The 17,796-nt window shown below is 45.3% G+C and overlaps 1 protein-coding gene across 1 annotated transcript in view; it reads left to right on the forward strand.

The window, feature by feature from the left end:
* Window positions 1-12,714: 12,714 nt before the first annotated feature.
* The window catches only part of gfra3 (GDNF family receptor alpha 3), a 28,723-nt gene continuing 23,641 nt past the window's right edge, over window positions 12,715-17,796 (forward strand). The window contains 1 exon segment of the mRNA XM_064325547.1: window positions 12,715-14,492. Coding sequence (XP_064181617.1) covers window positions 14,453-14,492 — 40 coding nt within the window. The 5' untranslated portion in view covers window positions 12,715-14,452.

A 17,796-nucleotide genomic window follows, 5' to 3' on the forward strand; every position in this document is an offset into this window, starting at 1 on the left:
CTGTCAGCTTCCCGCCGCTGTTTCCATGGCAACAGCCCACGCACCGTTTCGAGATCCGTGTTAACATGTGGATGCACAAACACACAAGCCGAAATTAAAGGAGAAGGCCCACCTCCTAACTCTCTCTCTTTTTTTTTTTTTTCCCCCCACCCCGCGCTCTTTCTTGTGCACCCTGGAATTTGAAAAAAGAAAAAAAAAGAAAAAAGACTTTAACTGACGGCCCTGACAAGAGACGATGGCGGACGCTGTGTCTACCTGCGCTTGAAAAGGGCGCTTAATCGAGCGAGGTGTCACCCCGCGGGCCGCGTGTGTGTGGAACCGCTCAGGCGGTGTAGGGGCCTACATTGTCTCGCCCCGAACCCCTGTCCTCCCCTCTCCTAACGGTCGGTCCCCGACGCCAAGCGGCCGTGTTCCCTGAGCGCTCCGAACCGGAAGGGTCTCGCCGCGCAGCGTTCCCGCCCCCCCCCCCCCTCCCCTCCCCTCCTCCTCCTCTGGAGCTACAGCATTTCTTTCCCCCCGCGTTATTCTCTCTCTTCTGCCAGCTGCAGGTGCGAGAAGGCCTCACAGCTGGAAAAGTCCCCACCCACGCGTTCAAACAGCTGGCTACATACGGACAAAGTGAGCAGTCTCTCTCTCTCTCTCTCTCCCCCTCTCGCTCTCTCACTCTCTTTATCACTCCCTCACTCGTTTTCTCTCTCTCTCCCCCCCGTACGTCTCTTTCTACCCGTTTCCCTCCCTCTCGTTCTCGCTGCCTCTCTCCTTCTGTCTGGCGTTATCCCTCGTTCTCCGGGGCAAACTTTGGCAGCTCTCCGACTCGCACCCCGGCGAGAGAGAGAGCGAGAGAGAGGGGGCTGAGGAGGGGGGTAGGAGCGTTTTTCGGGCTGCAAGCCATCCCGTCCTGAGAGCTCTGGTGCTCTGCCGAAGAATGATTCGGCCTGCCTTCTCCGTTGATGGTATAAATAGGTTTACGGTCCCCTTCTGCATCATAAAATGACAACCTTTCTGATTTCCAAAAGACGTGTGTGGTATTAGGGGAGGTGTGTGTACGTGCAGAATCCCCCCATTTGATCCACTACAAAGAGAGCTGTTCTTCCTCTGTTCTCACTCGTCTTGCGCTCCTTCTCTCTTTCATTGTGCGCTCATAATCCTGTGATATTTATGTGACTGAATTTTTTTGGTGAGTCAGGTCCACCCGACAAATTCAGTTTAAAGTGCGTATTCTCTCGCTCGCTGTCTTCTCCCTAACCCACCCCCCCTCCTCTCTGTCACTTCCTTTCTCATTCTATCTCCTCCTCTCTCTCTTTCTCCCTCCGTTTCCCCTCTCTTTCTCGCTACCCACTTCCCCTCTTCTTCTTCCTCTCCCATTGTCTACCATCTCTCCCTCCCTCACTCTGTACCCTCTCTCCCCCTCTGCCTCACCTCCCTCTTCCTCTCTTTCCCCCCCCCCCCCCCCCCCACTCTGCCTCTCTCTGCCCAGGGAGCATGGCTTCATTGTAGAACAACTGGCAGATTTCACAGAGCTCAGCGGTGGGGCGGAGTCTGTCCGAGCTGTAAGCAGATAGGGTGGGAATGGCTGTCTTCCAGACTGGCGTGTGTCCCCAGAGGAGGCGAACGTCGGGGACACGGCGAGAGGCTCCTCTCTGTCACCGATTTTTTATGGCTCTTTTCATATTTCATGTCCAATGCAGGGGCCGGGCTTTATCCAAGCTCCCAGACCGCAGCCAACAAACACTGCCATCCCTGGGACAAGCATTGAGAGAGAGAGAGAGCCGAACAGAGAGGGAGATGGAAAGAGAGAGACCGAGAGAGAGAGCGGGACAGAGAGGGAGATGGAGAGAGAGAGACAGAGAAAGAGGCCTTATCCAAGTTCACTGACCGCAGCCAACAAACACTGCCATTCCTGGGACAAGCATTGAGAGAGAAAGAGAGAGAGAGGGGGATCAGACAGAGAGGGAGATGGAGAGAGAGAGACAGAGAGACAGGCCTTATCCAAGTTCACTGACCGCAGCCAGCAAACACTGCCATTCCTGGGACAAGTATAGAAAGAGGGAGAGAGAGACCGAGAGAGAGAGAGCTGGACAGAGAGGGAGATGGAGAGAGAGAGACAGAGAAACAGGCCTTATCTAAGTTCACTGACCGCAGCCAGCAAACACTGCCATTCCTGGGACAAGTATAGGAAGAGGGAGAGAGAGACCTTATCCAAGATCGCTGACCACAAGAAAAAAACACTACCATTCCTTGGACAAGTATCAAGAAACAGAGAGACAGAAAGAGAGAGAGATGGACAGAGACACACGGGGGGGGGGGGGAGACTCAGAGAGAGCGAGAGACGGTGAAATAAATGGCAGACATTTGGAGGCAGATCATTTCCTGCTTGTAAGATCCTATGCTCAGCATTCAGCTAATGACCTTTTACATTAAGATCACAATTATAGTCTGACACACTGTGCTAGCCCTTGCTTCTGTATTGCTGTGTGTGGGATAAAATGAAGGGCGTGTTTTTAGACAGGACATTTTAAGAAATGTTGGCACCAATATAATTTCTTTCCCTAATGTTCATGAAACAACACTTCCTTGGTGCTGGAATCACTGCTTTGAACCTGTGCTGTTTTCAGAATGTTTTCCGTCTGTGAGATCTGGAATTGTCTCCAAGTTGCGTGTGTCTGGTGCCATTCCAAACAAAGGGAAACCAGCCAATGAAATACAAGGTCAAGAGTAGTGGCCAGAGGAAACACACCATGGCTAACTGCTAACAGTGCAACAACATGGTACCAGTACTGTGAGTGTGATTCCATTAGGAAAGCACTTGACAAAGCAATGGAGTCTGTGTCTGTCAACACCATGCACATAGACTACAGGTGTAAATGGCTCCACAGGGAAAACTCGGAGGAAATCTGAAAGACAGATGATAGGACCATGGGAATATAGTTACATGTTGTAGTTGAACCCTACTATCAAATATCAAGTGCTATATTTATTAAGCACTATTGTTGTTTCACTAAAGCCTTCCAGTAAAAAAAAAAACTACTGTATAAATATGTGAACCATCCGGCGTTAAAAAGAAAAACATTCGACAGATTCCAAAGTGAATATTTTCGCGTCAGGCAGACACACAAAAATGTCTTCATGAAGGCTGACTATATGACCTGCGGAGAAAATCTGTACAGCGATGGGAATACCCCAATTTTAGCGCAGAGAAGATTAGGGGAGGTTTCTGAGGGGATTAGTAGAGAGAGCTGTGGACAGCAGCTGCGATGGACCAGGCTACACCAGTCGGCTGTGTGACCGTTTTTTTCCCTGCGCGTGTTCACACCTGCTCTTGCTCGGCCTCGTGGCGTCTCGCGCGCGATTTGATTGTCTCTCCATTTAAAGCGCAGCAGAGCAATGCGCGTGGACCGCACGGGGCGGAGTTCGTGGATACACCGGGAAAAGGCGTCATCGTCTTGCTGAAGAAGGCTGGAGTGATGTCAGGACGAAGCTATATCAATTAGCAACGAACTCTTAAGTGTATTCTTTTGTTTGTTTATGCGACTTTGTCCGTCGTTAGTTCTCTTCTCGCAAACCCACCAAAACCCGGCGTCATCATGTTTCGCCATTCCCACTGGTGTCTCAACAGGCAGGTGAGTCATTGACGCTGGAGAACTGCCATTAGAGTAATGATAACAAACCACCGGACGTCCAAACCAATTCGATATGGTTTGTATTGCATATCCAACTGAAAGTAGCCTAAGTGACATCACCTACCTTTAGTTAAAATGCAATTTCGTGACTTAAAAATAACTTTATTAATGCCCCTTTTGGCCCAGTTGTCAGCTGCGCTGTGACAGCAGCTCCGGAGCCCCCGGGGAACCGCAGCTGTGTGTTTGCCCCCTTTTACCCCTGCCTAGGGACGGATGCATCCGTACCCCACGCTCGCTCGGGGGCGTCTCGGCCGACCTGCAATCTGTTCGCTGTCAGAACGCATATCTGCTTGTCCTTATCATAAACGCATGGCGTTCGATCGACGCTTCTAAGAAACAACCCTTTCCGTCAAAGTTTTGGTGATGCACGGCGCACGGTTTAGTTGATCTGGACCTACTCAGTGGTAGGCAAACCCCATTTATAGGTCAACGAAAAAGGTGGTCAAACCAAAAAATGCCATGGATTGTTTGGTTGTCAAAATTATGGCGGTTTGCTGAGGTTATGGGATCCCCTTCAAACGCTTTACCAAACTCAAATGCGGATCTCTTGCATACGCAGGCTCATCAAACTTAAAAAAAAAAAAAAAACAAGCAAATGATTTAACAGTTTGTCTGTCTGATATTTGTCTGATTTTTGATTCGTCCGGTATTTCCTCAAATGTTGAAAATAAATGTCCTCACTCACATTAATTACGTTGCATTAGTAGACATTCATGCGGTGACTCACAATGTAGGAGAACATAAGTGCATAACAGTTATGAGTAATGGCACCGGACCGGGCTAACTCTGACCAGTGAGTGTGTATGTCGCTACAGCGCTAATGCAAATGAGCTACGCGCAGCAAATACAAAACCAATTAAATTTGTTCTTGAATGATTCCAACGCCGTTAATGGAACATTTTTTAAAAAGTGTACCTGACCTTGATCATTTGATTGTGCTTCCAAGCTCGAAGGGCTATTGCTGCTGTCAATGTTTTTTTAAGAACTTTCTCTCACCATATTTTTTTTTCCCCCGCGCCTATATCGCCGCTCTGATCCACGGCAGTTGTCAATCATGGCCTAAACCTGCGACTGGAATGTTTTTGGTGCCATTCTTCCATCCCTCATCACACAAATGACTGAAGAAGAAAAAAAAAACACAAGGTACACCTGGTTGAACCGAATCCTTGGGTTTGGTTTAACCCTAAGCATGGGTGATGCCCCGCCCCAAATGTTTGCACACCACCCAAAAAATGGAGGTGTTTTCCTTCCACGGCATAGCAGTGTTACAGTCCTGGACTTTCGCGAAACACGATTTTGCACACTGCAAATGTACGACCTGGCCTTTCTGCTCTCTTTCCATTGAAAATAAATGACTTGAGAGAAGTGGGAGGTATGTCTGAGGTGGGTTCAAACCCAATAGCATAAATCACAGGGTTTTTTAAAAATTCATTTCATGCGGATTCTACACATACTGGGCCTGCTTTAATTGAAAAGTTATCTGGTAAAGTGTCCCTGCTAGGTCCCCTTTAAAGTTATACCTTTGCCCTGATTGTGTGTTTTTTTTTTTTTTTTTTGTGGTCTATTTTTAAAATGTGAGCCTTGTTTGTAATTCAACCAGGGTAGTGGGGTTTTATATGTGAAGGAATGATCCTTATTTAATCTTATTTAATTGCCAGCCACTCTCCTAAATGTTTGTTGTACCTCAAAATCAATATGTTCATATTTTCCCCTGGTTGTTTAGCAACGCCCTTTGTCCTACAGTACAATTCACAAAGACTTCATGCTTAATTGTACATGCATTGCCTGTGATGTACCATTTGCAATGCATTCCAATAGCAGGCCTACATATCCCGTGTGGTGTTGCGGCCACATCCCCAAACACTTGCCAGACTTTTTTCCGTGCTTGCTGCAGCACATCTTGCAGGACCCCGAAAGTTACTGTGCTTTTGGGAAACATTAAAGTTCTGTCGGGCCTTTTAACCCTCTGCGGTGCAGGCTATTTGGAATGTTTCAAAATTCCAAGTCAGTGTTCTAGAACTCTGTTACTTTCAGATATCAGTAGTGATTGTTACATCAGCATTGGAATGTTCAGTTAAGAACATTCTAATCACATACAGCACAGGCTAAAATTATTAGGCCACCTGTAGTTTTTTTTAAACTGCCTTTTCCCAAAATCTTTGGTCCAGTGTTGATGGTCCTTTGGCCCACAGGAATCTTTTTTTCTTCTTGTTAACTGCACATAACAAGGGCTTTTTCACAGGTACCCAACCTTTTAGCCCTGCGGATCTTAGTTGCCATTTCACTGTAGTCATGGGAACTGGTTTCTCTGTAGTCGCATCGAGTTCTTCCGGTAGTTGTGGTATGGTTTTGTAACGGTTTCTCTTGCTAGACAAGACAATATATTCGTCTTCTGTAGCTTGATCTTCCTGGTCTTCTCCTGTTAACATTACTGCCTATCAGCTGGAACCTTCTGAGGGTATGTTGAACACTGCACCTGTAAATCTTAAGCTTCTTTGCAATCTTTCACTGGGAATAACCTTCTTGCCACAATGTTTACTTGGCCTGGCACATCTGAGCCTAACTCCTCCTTGTTTGCCATATTTCTTGCAACTTTAGTGCCTATTGTACTGTCTATTTTACCTCTACAGGCTACAGGCTAAAGGTATTTGGGCACCTGGGGTTTTAAAAGACCAGGTTAAAACCTAGTATATGGCTGGACCTAACACACGTGATCCGGCCGACCAATGGTGTAACTTCCTCACTCACTCAGTCACTCAGTCACAGACATTAGTGTTTGTAGGGCTGGCCCCGCTGTTGCGGTCCAGCCAACAAAAACTTAAGGTAGATAAGATTTCACTAAATTTTAATTATGTGTGACAAAAATATTATTATGTTATTCTTCGAGTGTTGCTCGTATAAACTCTAAAAATGGCGACCGCGTAACGACTGATCTTTCTCAGTCTTCGAGTCATACGAGCTTTCTCTAGTTGGAAGTTTTTTGGAGGTGTTTTTTCTTGACAGGCCTCTGGAACCTTCGAGGCCGCCCGCAGCCTTTCAGTTATAATTGGCACTTGAAGTTCATTCGGACCTTTCTTGGAAATTTTCCTGAAGCGTTTTCAAACTGAAAACCCAGAACGCAGTTAGTTAGTTACCTGGCACAAGAAAACATATACCCACTCACCTGGCCCCTCCAAATGTACAGATTTATATAAATGGATGATTTATGAATCTGCGATAAGCCCAAACAAACACGCTCTCTCTCTCTCTCAGGTGTGTTTTTCTCACAGTAACCCCCCCCCCCGCGCCGTACGTGTTACTCAGAAGTCGAGCCGGTCGAGAGTGTGTTGTGTTTTTCTGTGGGGGGGGGGGGGAGGGGAGCCCACCGGTGTGAACGGGCCCCTTTGTTTGTTTACCCGGCTCCGAGCTCTGCGCTCCCAGCAGTCGGTTACAGGGCGGACCTAATCGGGGCAGTTGATAAAACGCGTCGTCGGCGTTCTTTTGTGGCGATATGGCAACCGCAGCTCCCTCGCCCGCCATTGGCCGAAACGTTGGCGGTAAATATTGGCGGCCCCAGAACTCTGTTTGCTCGGCACCGCTTCTGTGCTGTTAGTGGCTCACAACCCACCCCCCCCCCCCCCCCCCCCATTCTCGCTGTGCTGGAGTCATGTTTGTGTGCAGATAATAAAAGATAAATGCCACAATATTTAAAAAATAAATAAATACACGTTGGTACATACACAATGTGTGTGTGTGTGCGCGTGTGTGTGCGCATGTGTGGGTGCGCGTGTGCGTCTGTGGGTGTGTGTGTGTGTGTGTGTGATATACGACAGCTAAACGACCTGGAGTTAAACGGAATACAGTGATATCCTAAGAGCAGGCTTCAACATTCATCTTTTAAACATGAAACACCAGCATTTCACTCCAAAGCACAGCAAGCATAAAATAATAACATTCTCTCATTGAGCATTTTTCAGGCCGGGGGTAGAAAGGGCTTTGCAATAACACAACAATAAAACAACTTGCATAATGAAACGACACACAAACAAGGCGTTTGTAAAACCAGGAGATGTTGAGGACTACAGAAGAACATACAGCATTTCGGCTTTGTTTTAAGAATATATAAAACAAGACAATGTAAAACACTGAGTCAATAATTAGGGAAATATTAAACACTCAAAAATGTTTTTAAAAGATGTAGCAAATAAGATGGTAGCTCAGATATATGCACGTGAGAGTAAATCAAACACTAAAGCAGCCAGAGGTAAGTTTTAAAAGTAGGAACAGCGGTGCAGAAACAGAAGTATTAACTACAGATAAATAACAGTGTTGAAATCACATTGAACCAGCATATGCCAGTTATAATAACAGGATTAGTCTGTCTGTGGATTTTTTTTTTTGAAAGCTGGAGGTGAATCGGCTCGTATGTTTTGGAGAGGAGCGTTGGTTCCCAAGCGTACTGCAGGTGCAGCAACCAGAGGTCTCCCCTGCTTGATGCACTGAGTTCTGCTTTCAGGACAGGATTATTAGGAGCTGTCTGCAAGGGTGTCAGCCCTGCAAGGGTGTCAGCAAGGGGTTAGTAGATTTGGAGGAAACCGTTTATATACTGCGGGAGGAGAACACGCTTGTAGGATTGGCCGCAGGAAGACATTAGTGTGGCCTATTGAGAGAGAGAACGGGTGTGGTGTGAGTGTGTGTGCGTGTGTGTGTTCTGGCGTGGGATTCTGCGTGCAGCATGGCTTGTTGGGTAATATTGTTTGGAGACCCCACAGATGGACACTGCTGTAGCTGAGGCCTCTGGAAGAAAAATCATTTTCTGGGGTGGTCCAGAATTACAGAATGAAAAATATGGCCTTAAATGAGCTGTGAATCCTGAAAGTATTATTTAATTAAGTGTTAACTTTCAATAACTTAAAGTGGCAGTGCTTCAATGTTGTTTAAATCTTGATAATATATTTTATTTGAATATATTTCACTATATTCTGCTTCTGCAAGGGAGCTGAAATCAGGGAGGCTGTATTCCTGCATGCATGCAAGTGGCCATGGGCCATAAGATCATATCAGATCATGCCATTACCCAGTCTCCATAGTAAAGTCTGACGTTACATTAAGAGTTATCATGTTGTCCACGTCTTTTAAAATTCCCAGCCCGCTGAAAAAGAGAAGAGAGCGAAGTCCAGAAAGATTCAATTATAGAATGCATCTTTAAATCGTTCACGAAGTTAACCTTTCATCAGCGCCGTGTCGCATTAAGCGTTGACAATGGGAAAAATATGTGTTTGTTTTTTTTTAGTGGACGGCGGCCGTAGTGAAACCATAATGATAAAAAATAAAAATAAAATAAAAAAAAAACAGCGGGACCGAGGCGCGGCTGCAGCAGCAGACAGTGTATGAAACGATCGCGATAAGCGTGGCGGCGCGGTAAACACGGAGAACGGAGAACTCGGCCGATTCGGTGCGCGTGGGGCTTCTGTGTGCGGTTAAGCCGTTGGTTACAGTTTGTCTGTGTCTCGTTCTGCGGCTGAAAATATTTACCTGACTCTGTTTGTCTTTGTACCTGACTGTAATATATTGATGTGAAAACGGGACCAAAATGTTACTGCAAATGTGATTGGATGGAAATGAGCAGCCAATCAGTGTGAGACCCATCTTTCATCATGGAGCAATTTTTTGCTATTAATTTCAGTGGCAGCTAATTTTGTTTCAGGAGGGAATCAGATTAATGACTCAGAGTAATGGACAAGCACAGGTGTTTGGTGCGCTTAAACTAAATAGAGTCCTGAGTTTGTACATGACATCATTCATTAATGTGCATCAGTGTCAGTGCATCTTACTGATCTGCATTTTTCTATGGTAACCACAGTTATCTGTGCATAAACAAGGTCTCTGGCGAGAGAGCTTCCACAGACCTGTGCAGCCCCTTGCTAACTGGAGCTCATTTGGAATGAGATGAGTGTGTGTGTGCATGGGTGGGATTGCGTGTGTGTGTGTGTGTACGTGCATGTTTGTGCATGCATGCCTGCGTTTGCATGTGTGTGTATTTGTGTGTGCATGTGCGTGGTTGTGTATGCATGTGTGCATGCATTTGTGTGTGCTTGCATGTGGGTTTGTGTGTGCGTGTGTGTGTGTGTGTGTGTGTGCACGCGTATGTTTATTTGTATGTTATAGATAGAACACATTTTCTTGGCTGTCCGGTAGGGCATAGCTCCAAGCCACACAGTTTTTGCCCAAATTAGTATTTGCATTTCAATTTTAGAATGATTATTATTAGGGCCTTTAGCACAGCAGGTGATGGAGAATTATTGTCTTTGTTCTGGTTTTTTTATCACTGTTCCACCCCTCTGGGAACAGGGCAAGCTTGTGCCCAAACAATATGGCACCAGCTGACCAAATGCTTGAGCTAAACCACGATAAAGGAGGCCCTACAAGACTTGGTGTATTCGTCTTTTCTCAAGGAAATACTCGACTCAAAACAATAAAAAAACACATAAAAATCAATTTTCTCCTAGACAGTGAGACCAATTTCCAAAGAAATCGGTGTATGTCAGGTACCGGTATAAAATTTTAAAAGTTTTATACAGAAAGGTTCTATGTGGGGGAAGAAGTAATGGCCACGGTAGTAAGCCAAAGAAATTATTGTTGGACTTATCATGGCTTATCTACAAAAACAAAATAAATCATAGTGGCCTCAACGTATTGACAAAAACTCATCCAGTTTTTTAATGCAGGTATATATTCCTACTGGGACAATTTTCTCATGCTTGAACCCAGTAATTTATGCATTCAGTTAATAATAATAATAATAATAATAATAATAATAATTATTATTATTATTATGTTAGTGTTGTTGTTGCTGTTGTTATTATTAGAATAATAATAATTATTATTATTTTCCGGCCTGGGCCTTTCTGTGTGTATATGTGTGTGTACATATCTGCATGCGTGCATGTGTTAGTGTGTCTGTGTGTGCATGCATTGTGTGTGTGCATGAATGTGTGTATATGTGCATGCGTACACACATGCAGGTGTGTGCGTGGGAGTGTGTCTGTGTGCGCATGCGTGCGCATGCATGTGCGTGCGTATATGTGCGCATGCAGGTGTGCGTGTACATGTGTGCATGTGTGTACATGCATGTGGGCTTGTCTGCAGGTGAACCATGTTGCATTCATTCCAGCATTGAGACTTACACTAATAGCTCTGTTTGTTTTGCTAGTCTGCCACTGCTCCACTGGCTTAGATCATTTCTTATTTGCGCCGTTTCAAGTGGAACTAACAAGCAAACAAGCGTACATAGGAAAGAGACAGAGAGTGTGTGTGTGTCTGTGTGTGAGAGTATGTGTGTGAGAGAGAGAGACAGGAGAAAGGTAAACAATGACATTGAATGAGTATGTGTCTGAATGAGCATGTTGTGTTTTTGTTTTGATTGTATGCGTCCTTGAACAATTTGCCTTCCTCTTAGTATTTTTCTTAGTTGTCCAAATAGCAAAATTGGCTGTGAATTCCAACTAGCTGTGAGAGAATGGCACTACGCGATGCCAACTGAGTGAGGAAACATGAGTAGTGATCTTTGTGGATGAGTTGGAGATTGTGGTGAAAGACAGAAAGTGTGTGTGCGAGCGTGTGGGGGGGGGGGGGGGTCTAGGGGGAGGGTGTGGAGACACAGAGGATCATGGGACCTCCCACGTTAGGATGTGTAAAGTGACCCTCCGGACCGCACGGAGGCACAGAAACGGCAGATTGGGCAATTAGTCGAGTGCTGCTAAAAGGCTATGCTGATGTGATCGTAAACCAAAGGCCCCGCTCTGGACGGCTAGCATTCAGACCAGGAGAGGGAGGGATGAAGGGGGGGGGGGGGGTGTAAGAAAAGTAAGAACGAAAAGAATTAGAGAGAGAGGGAGAGAGAGAGAGAGAATTAAGGAGTTAGGAAAGGCAAGGCGAGTGAGTCAGGCAGTAGGGAAGTGTGAGACAAAAGAACGAGAGAAAGAAAGAGAGAGAGAGAGAGGGGGGAGAAGGAGGTATATGGGCAGATGGTGGAGTCCGAGGATCTCTGGCCTCTTTGCCCTTTACCAGATGGAGACACGCGAGGAAATAACCGATAGAACGGTGGTCAGCAGTCGAATTACTTACAACTGCACTTCACTAATTAGCCCTAACGACAATAGCAACAGTTCTGTGTGCTGTAAACTTGCCTCTGTCGCGTGCCGTGTGTATAATTAATTTAACAGAGTGACGGTTAAGAATATTTAGGGTTTTTTTAAGTGAGGGAGGGTGGCCCCTGGGTGCTGTATCTCTGAGTCACTCTGTCCTAATACACCCCCTTAGTGCTGGCGATGTGTCCCGTGGGGTGGCCTTTTTTGTTCTTTCCCACCTCATCGCTAAATCTGGTGCTCCTCTGGCTGACCAGGGCGCGTGGAGAAGCAGCGGCTTGATTTGGAGAACGAGCCGATAGTGCGGCAGTTTGCTCGAACGTGTTTTGTTTGTTTTGGTCATATTGCATATGGATAGAACAGCTTCTTTATTTTGGCTGACAATTGCAGAGGTGTAGTATTTAGTTCAGTTAGGAACATATTAAAGCGTGGCTTCTTTTCCAGGAGTTTCATTTAGTGAATATGGTATTTACTCAGTAACATCAACGAATTAATTATAAACAGGAGATTAAAAAAAAACTAATGCGTTTGCTCAACTGAAGAGGGTATGCTTAATTTTCTAATGTAAGAATGTAACTTTTGAAACGATTATGTTAATTGTACATTGCCGTTAAAACCGTTGAAAGACGAAATCGTTGCAGCTGTATTTGCGCAAATTGTAAACAGAGACGACGAAACAATGGCCTGGCATTAGGCTAAATGTTAAAAAAATAAATTAAAAAAGTTATCTGCATGTTCCAAACAACGGTCTCATGTTGGAACGGTTGAGCATTTTCTCATTCCGCTCAAATCATGGTGATTACGTGTCTATCGGGGTCGATTACAGAGTCTGGACGATGAGTGTTTGTCTTTCATCAGCCCTTAATTCAAAGTCCAACACGCGCAAATGTCATATCGACGCTGAAAATAGTCAGAAGACAGTTGTGGTGCGAGACAATTCAGCCAGTGCTAATCCTTGACTGTTCAGCACAACTTCGCCATTCTTTGTCCGTGTCAGTTAAGTGGGTTACTACCAACTAGTAATAACATTAAGAAAAGCGCGAATAATAATAATTACCATTAACATCATTATAGACAAAAATGGGCCTTCTTCAGAATGGCGATGTCGCTGGCGAAGTTAGGCCTACCCCACAAATCGCTATTGGATAACTTTATTGCATATATACAACATGGAGATGAATAATTACATGTTTATTATTGCTATTTTGTTTGTTGTTTCTTAACTTTCCATACATTTTTGTGTCTGAGCTTTTAAAAAAAGTGTGACCCTTTTATATTCGCAAACGTAGTTCTACGAAAGACGGCGCTCTGAGCCTATTTATCTTTCCGCTCTAATGGCAGCGCCGTTAGTGGGTAGGCGCACGTTGCTATGCCACAATGGAGTACACGGGCCAAGCGCGCGGATTAATAGAGCTATGCAGGCTGTGGACGAGAATATAAAAGGCCTCGGCTGACGGTTCGACGGGCTGTGGACGTCGAGATAATCAAGAGGGATCGCGAGCTGGCACGCTTTGGGGCGCTTGCAGGGCGCTTGCGGAAACACCTGAATTACTCATGATGACTTGTCTTTGAAGCACAGTTTGATTTGGGATGTGGGGTTGGGTTTTGAAGGGGGTGGGGGGGGAGTGTGACTGGGCTTGTATACACTCAGTATGCGATGCCTTGAAATATATTTATATGCTGTGATTTTTTTTTACAAGATCTCGTTTCCATCAGATGTTCAATCCCACGACGCATAGTGAAAACGGTCCTGTGTCCCCTTCAGATATAAAGTAATGCCCGCGAGAATATTTTAGTGTAACTCTCTGTCCCCTTGGAGTCTCCGTACGTTCCACGTTTTATATATTTATATCGTCGTACCCCTAACCCCCGCTGCAAAACCAGACACACATAATCTGGAAATTAAATTTTTATGCCCCCCTCCCTCCCCTTCATGTATGCGAGAGTATCGTGCCTCTACTGTACTGTTTCTCCCTAGCCAATCACGGTGCTGCATCTCCGAGTGAAATGCGCCGTGCAGTTTGAACATAAGCAGTATGTCACCTTCGATCGCATAACGACGCACGCCTGGACTTCATGTTCGGCTTGGAGGGGGGACGGGCCAGACCGACCCGTGTTGAGAGAAGCGCGCCCGTGGAAGGATCACTGTGATTTGCGCTGAGCTAGGAGCAGGACAGGACGAGCTCCGTTACGTTAATCACCCACCGTGGTGACCAAAAGTTTCGGAGCGTAACCTGAATGAATGAATGCAATCAGCGGGCGAAAGGTAGTCCCGTGATTTACGCAATCTCTGGAAGATTTTGGGATTCTTTGTGTTTGGTTTACTTAACATCCGCGACGGTGAACGGATCGGTGCGTCATTAAACTTAAGTATTTTTTTTTTTTTGCCTGGCTGTTTGTGCTGATATACTGTGGGATTCTCACCTTCAGTATCTCCGAACCACAAGTAGCCAGCCCCATTCACAGCGGTCTCGGGATAGAGCGCGCAGCGGCGGCGGCGGCTGGATGTATGTAGCGGGCGGTGGGTCTGTGCTCGAGGGAGAGTAAAAGCAGAGCGGGGACCGAACGGCCAGCAGAAGTCGAGAACCCCCCCGTCACCATTTACCCTGCGTACGGCTGCCTCGCGCTGTTACTACTGCGGACAACATGATTTTCCTTGGGGTGCTGCTGAACGTCTTCATCCGTGGTAAGCATTACCAAGTGCAGTACTTGCTGTGTTCAAATAGTCTACTTATCAAATAAAAAGAGCATGATTTTTTTTCCCATTTTTATCTCCACTGCGCATTGGTTATGTTGTCTTAATGCATTATTTCAGCGCAGAATGATTGTGGCATTTTATATATATTTTTTTAAAACTGCGTGTGTGTGCGCGCTCGGACGCGCGCGTGCCTATATTAATGTGTGCATTTGACTTAACCTATCCACCGTACTTTTTTTTTTTTTAAGGAATACGCGTCGTCACTTTTTAATGTTTTCTTTTCAAGTATCGATGATTACGTAAGTACACACTCTACAAAGCATGTTTAAGTGCAACCTACGTAAGTCCATATGAAAAATAACTTGAATTTGTTACGGAACAGTCATAATCTCCTGGTAATGGTTATACCGCGATTATATTTCCACACGACTCTTAGCTTAATCGTTTTTGGGGAGACACCTGTATTCGTTGTGATTTGAGGAAGTACTGCCCATATGTTTTTTTTTTTTTCATTGTAGACGTAAACTTATCTGCGTGTGTGTGTGTACAGCTTTTCCACTGATAACGCCTCTGGTGTTTTCAATACAGGAAAGTTTTTCGTGCGATTAAAAGACAGTAAAGTGTTCTTATTTGCTTTGTGATTTACCTGACTGCGCATGATTTAAGCGATTCGTACTACCAGACCAGCATTACAATGAGAAAGGTGAGAGATGGTATGAATCTCCCACAACAGTGCGTCTGTGAACATCTCCAACCAGTGCCACATACATTGTCCCAGGGCACTGTGACATAGTACAAGAACACTGAGCGAAATAGAGGATTTTGATGGTTTGGCTTGCCTTAAGAATAACTTAACTCGAATTCATTTTAAACCATTTTTTTTAATAGCCTATAACAAATGCCTTCCATGGCACGAATAGTTCTGAGAGCCGTCGCACGTCAAGAACGTGTGTCATTGCTCGGAATGATGGGCTATGTTCTAATGAGAGGGCGCTACGGATTCAATTTCTGGTCCTGCAGCGGACGGCGTAACCCTCGAAGCCAAGTCTTTGTGTCTGAAATTAGAGCACTTAAAGCTGCTCCGCGCGCCACGCGTGTGCGCGAGACAGTGATCTATGACCGCAGATACAGTTATGACTCTAGCTATCCATGACATCATTTCTAAAGGTCTTAAATATGATCGCCGTTGTCCTTTCTCTGCGTTAAAATATATAGGCCACGCTGCACGCCACTGCCAAGTACAAGTCCGCTAGGTTGTAACGCGATGTTCTGTGATAATTTTACGACCGCATCACGAGACTGGATAATTCATTCTTATGTCCCAGTGCTTTCAAACTTACCCATTCTTTCCTTTCCCCTTTCTCCACCGAGTATGAATCACCTCTCCGCCTCGACACTTTCCAACGTGCCCCGCAAACACATTGCACTTAATGGGGCAGTGGCTTTCTATGGGAGATGCAATTCATTTTTATCGGGAGACAAGGATATTATCCTGTTCAGTTAAATTATGATTGGCTTTTTTTGATTCCTTTCCAAATAAACGATGAAAAATCGTAGGACTGAGCTGTAACCGAACTTGAGTATCTACTATACTCAAGATAGACAAAGGCCACGAATAGCCCACGGGCCGCTCGTGGGTGGCCGGACGCCGAGTGCTGAAAATGCATGACAGTGACAAGAACAAGACAGCGAAGAGCCTACCATCCGTGTTTTTACCTCAAATCGCCTGGCATATTATTAGACACGCAATACATATGCAGCATGTTCTCTAATTTAGTAAAAAAATTATTTAGGGCTGGCATCCTGGACGTTCATCAGCTACAGTCCCACATTTCGCCGCGAGTTAACGGAGCCCGACTAACACGCTGTAATGCCCGGCCGGATTGACGGCGGTTATTTATTAGCGGTGTTAATGATTGCAGATTTGATGTGGTGGTGCGTGGACCCTTTCCCCAAAGGGTCGGGTCGTATATCAGCGGCGCTCCGCGCGTCACTTTCCCCTCTCTCTCTCTCTCTCGCGCTCTCACGCCAGAGCGGAGGAGACGAGCGATTAGACTGCCGGGGTGCTGCAAAATGGCAGGATTTATTTTTAACTTTTTTAAAACGTGTTTTTACAGCTGTAGCCGGTGGTGTGTATGCGCTTTTCTCCAAATAGGGCTCTTTAAATAGACTGAGGAAATCACTTGGCCGTCTAGGAAAGGTGCCTTAAAGCATATTACCCAGCATATTGCGCCGTCCGATGAGACGTTACTGAAAATTTTAATTTTAATAATTAACATTGCTTAGTGGGTTGGGAATCTAAAGCAAGATATGATGCAATAATGAAATACTAAATGCTTGTGAAATATTCAGTGACCGTACCGGCCTTTATGCTTTGCGTGTCGATTAAATAATAATAAAAACAAATATAAACATCGCCGTCTAAATTTAAAACATAAAGCTCTTAACGAGCCGAGGTATATGTTAATCAACAATTTAATAATAATAAAAAAATGAACAACACAGTTGGTAAATTACTCTCTCAGTTCATTTTAATCCAGCACTGATATAATTTTAAATGAACTCGTTGTAACTACAGCTGTTTCTGCCACTTTCCTCGGCCCTGGGGAGACGTTGCGCCCTCTGCGCCTGAACTGGGATGCCCAATGTAGTTACCATCGATTGCCTCCAGAGGGAGCACTATCACACGACATTGATGCTGCTCCAATATCTCGCGCCTGGCGCCCTTATCAGCGTTCATGGGTGTCTGTGCGCCAGATGCGTGTGCCCAGGTGTGTGTATGTAAAGAGAACGAGACGAGACGACGTCGCTCTCTGTGTTTCCACCACAATGTTTACATTCACCCTCCCTCCCTCCCCACCCACCTATTCTTCTTCCCAACGCCCGCGAACAGGTGTAGACTAGAGTGCGGGTAAACAAGGTAGACTTGCGGTCCGTTTGTTCTGCACCGCTATGAACGGCAGCGAATTTAGCCCGCCTTTAGCGTACACTTGTGTGTGTACGGCATCCGAGTGGTACGGGGAAAAGATCTTAGTTACTTATCGCAAGGGAATGTTTAAAGGTTGTTGCATTTGGGATTCCACGTACTTTATGTGTTAGGATTGTGTTAAATTTCCAAATTCAGGACTCTCAACGATTGCATCATGAAATTACCTGGAACCAGTCTTATCAATGCATTTGCCATATTTATAAGTGACACTGACAGCTTTTGAAATGTAATAATTTAAACAACTTGATGAGGAAAAACAAACAAACAAGCAAACAGAAGATGAATGGAATGACAACATGGAAA

Source organism: Anguilla rostrata, chromosome 3 (assembly GCF_018555375.3).
Source record: "Anguilla rostrata isolate EN2019 chromosome 3, ASM1855537v3, whole genome shotgun sequence".
Lineage (NCBI taxonomy): Eukaryota > Metazoa > Chordata > Actinopteri > Anguilliformes > Anguillidae > Anguilla > Anguilla rostrata.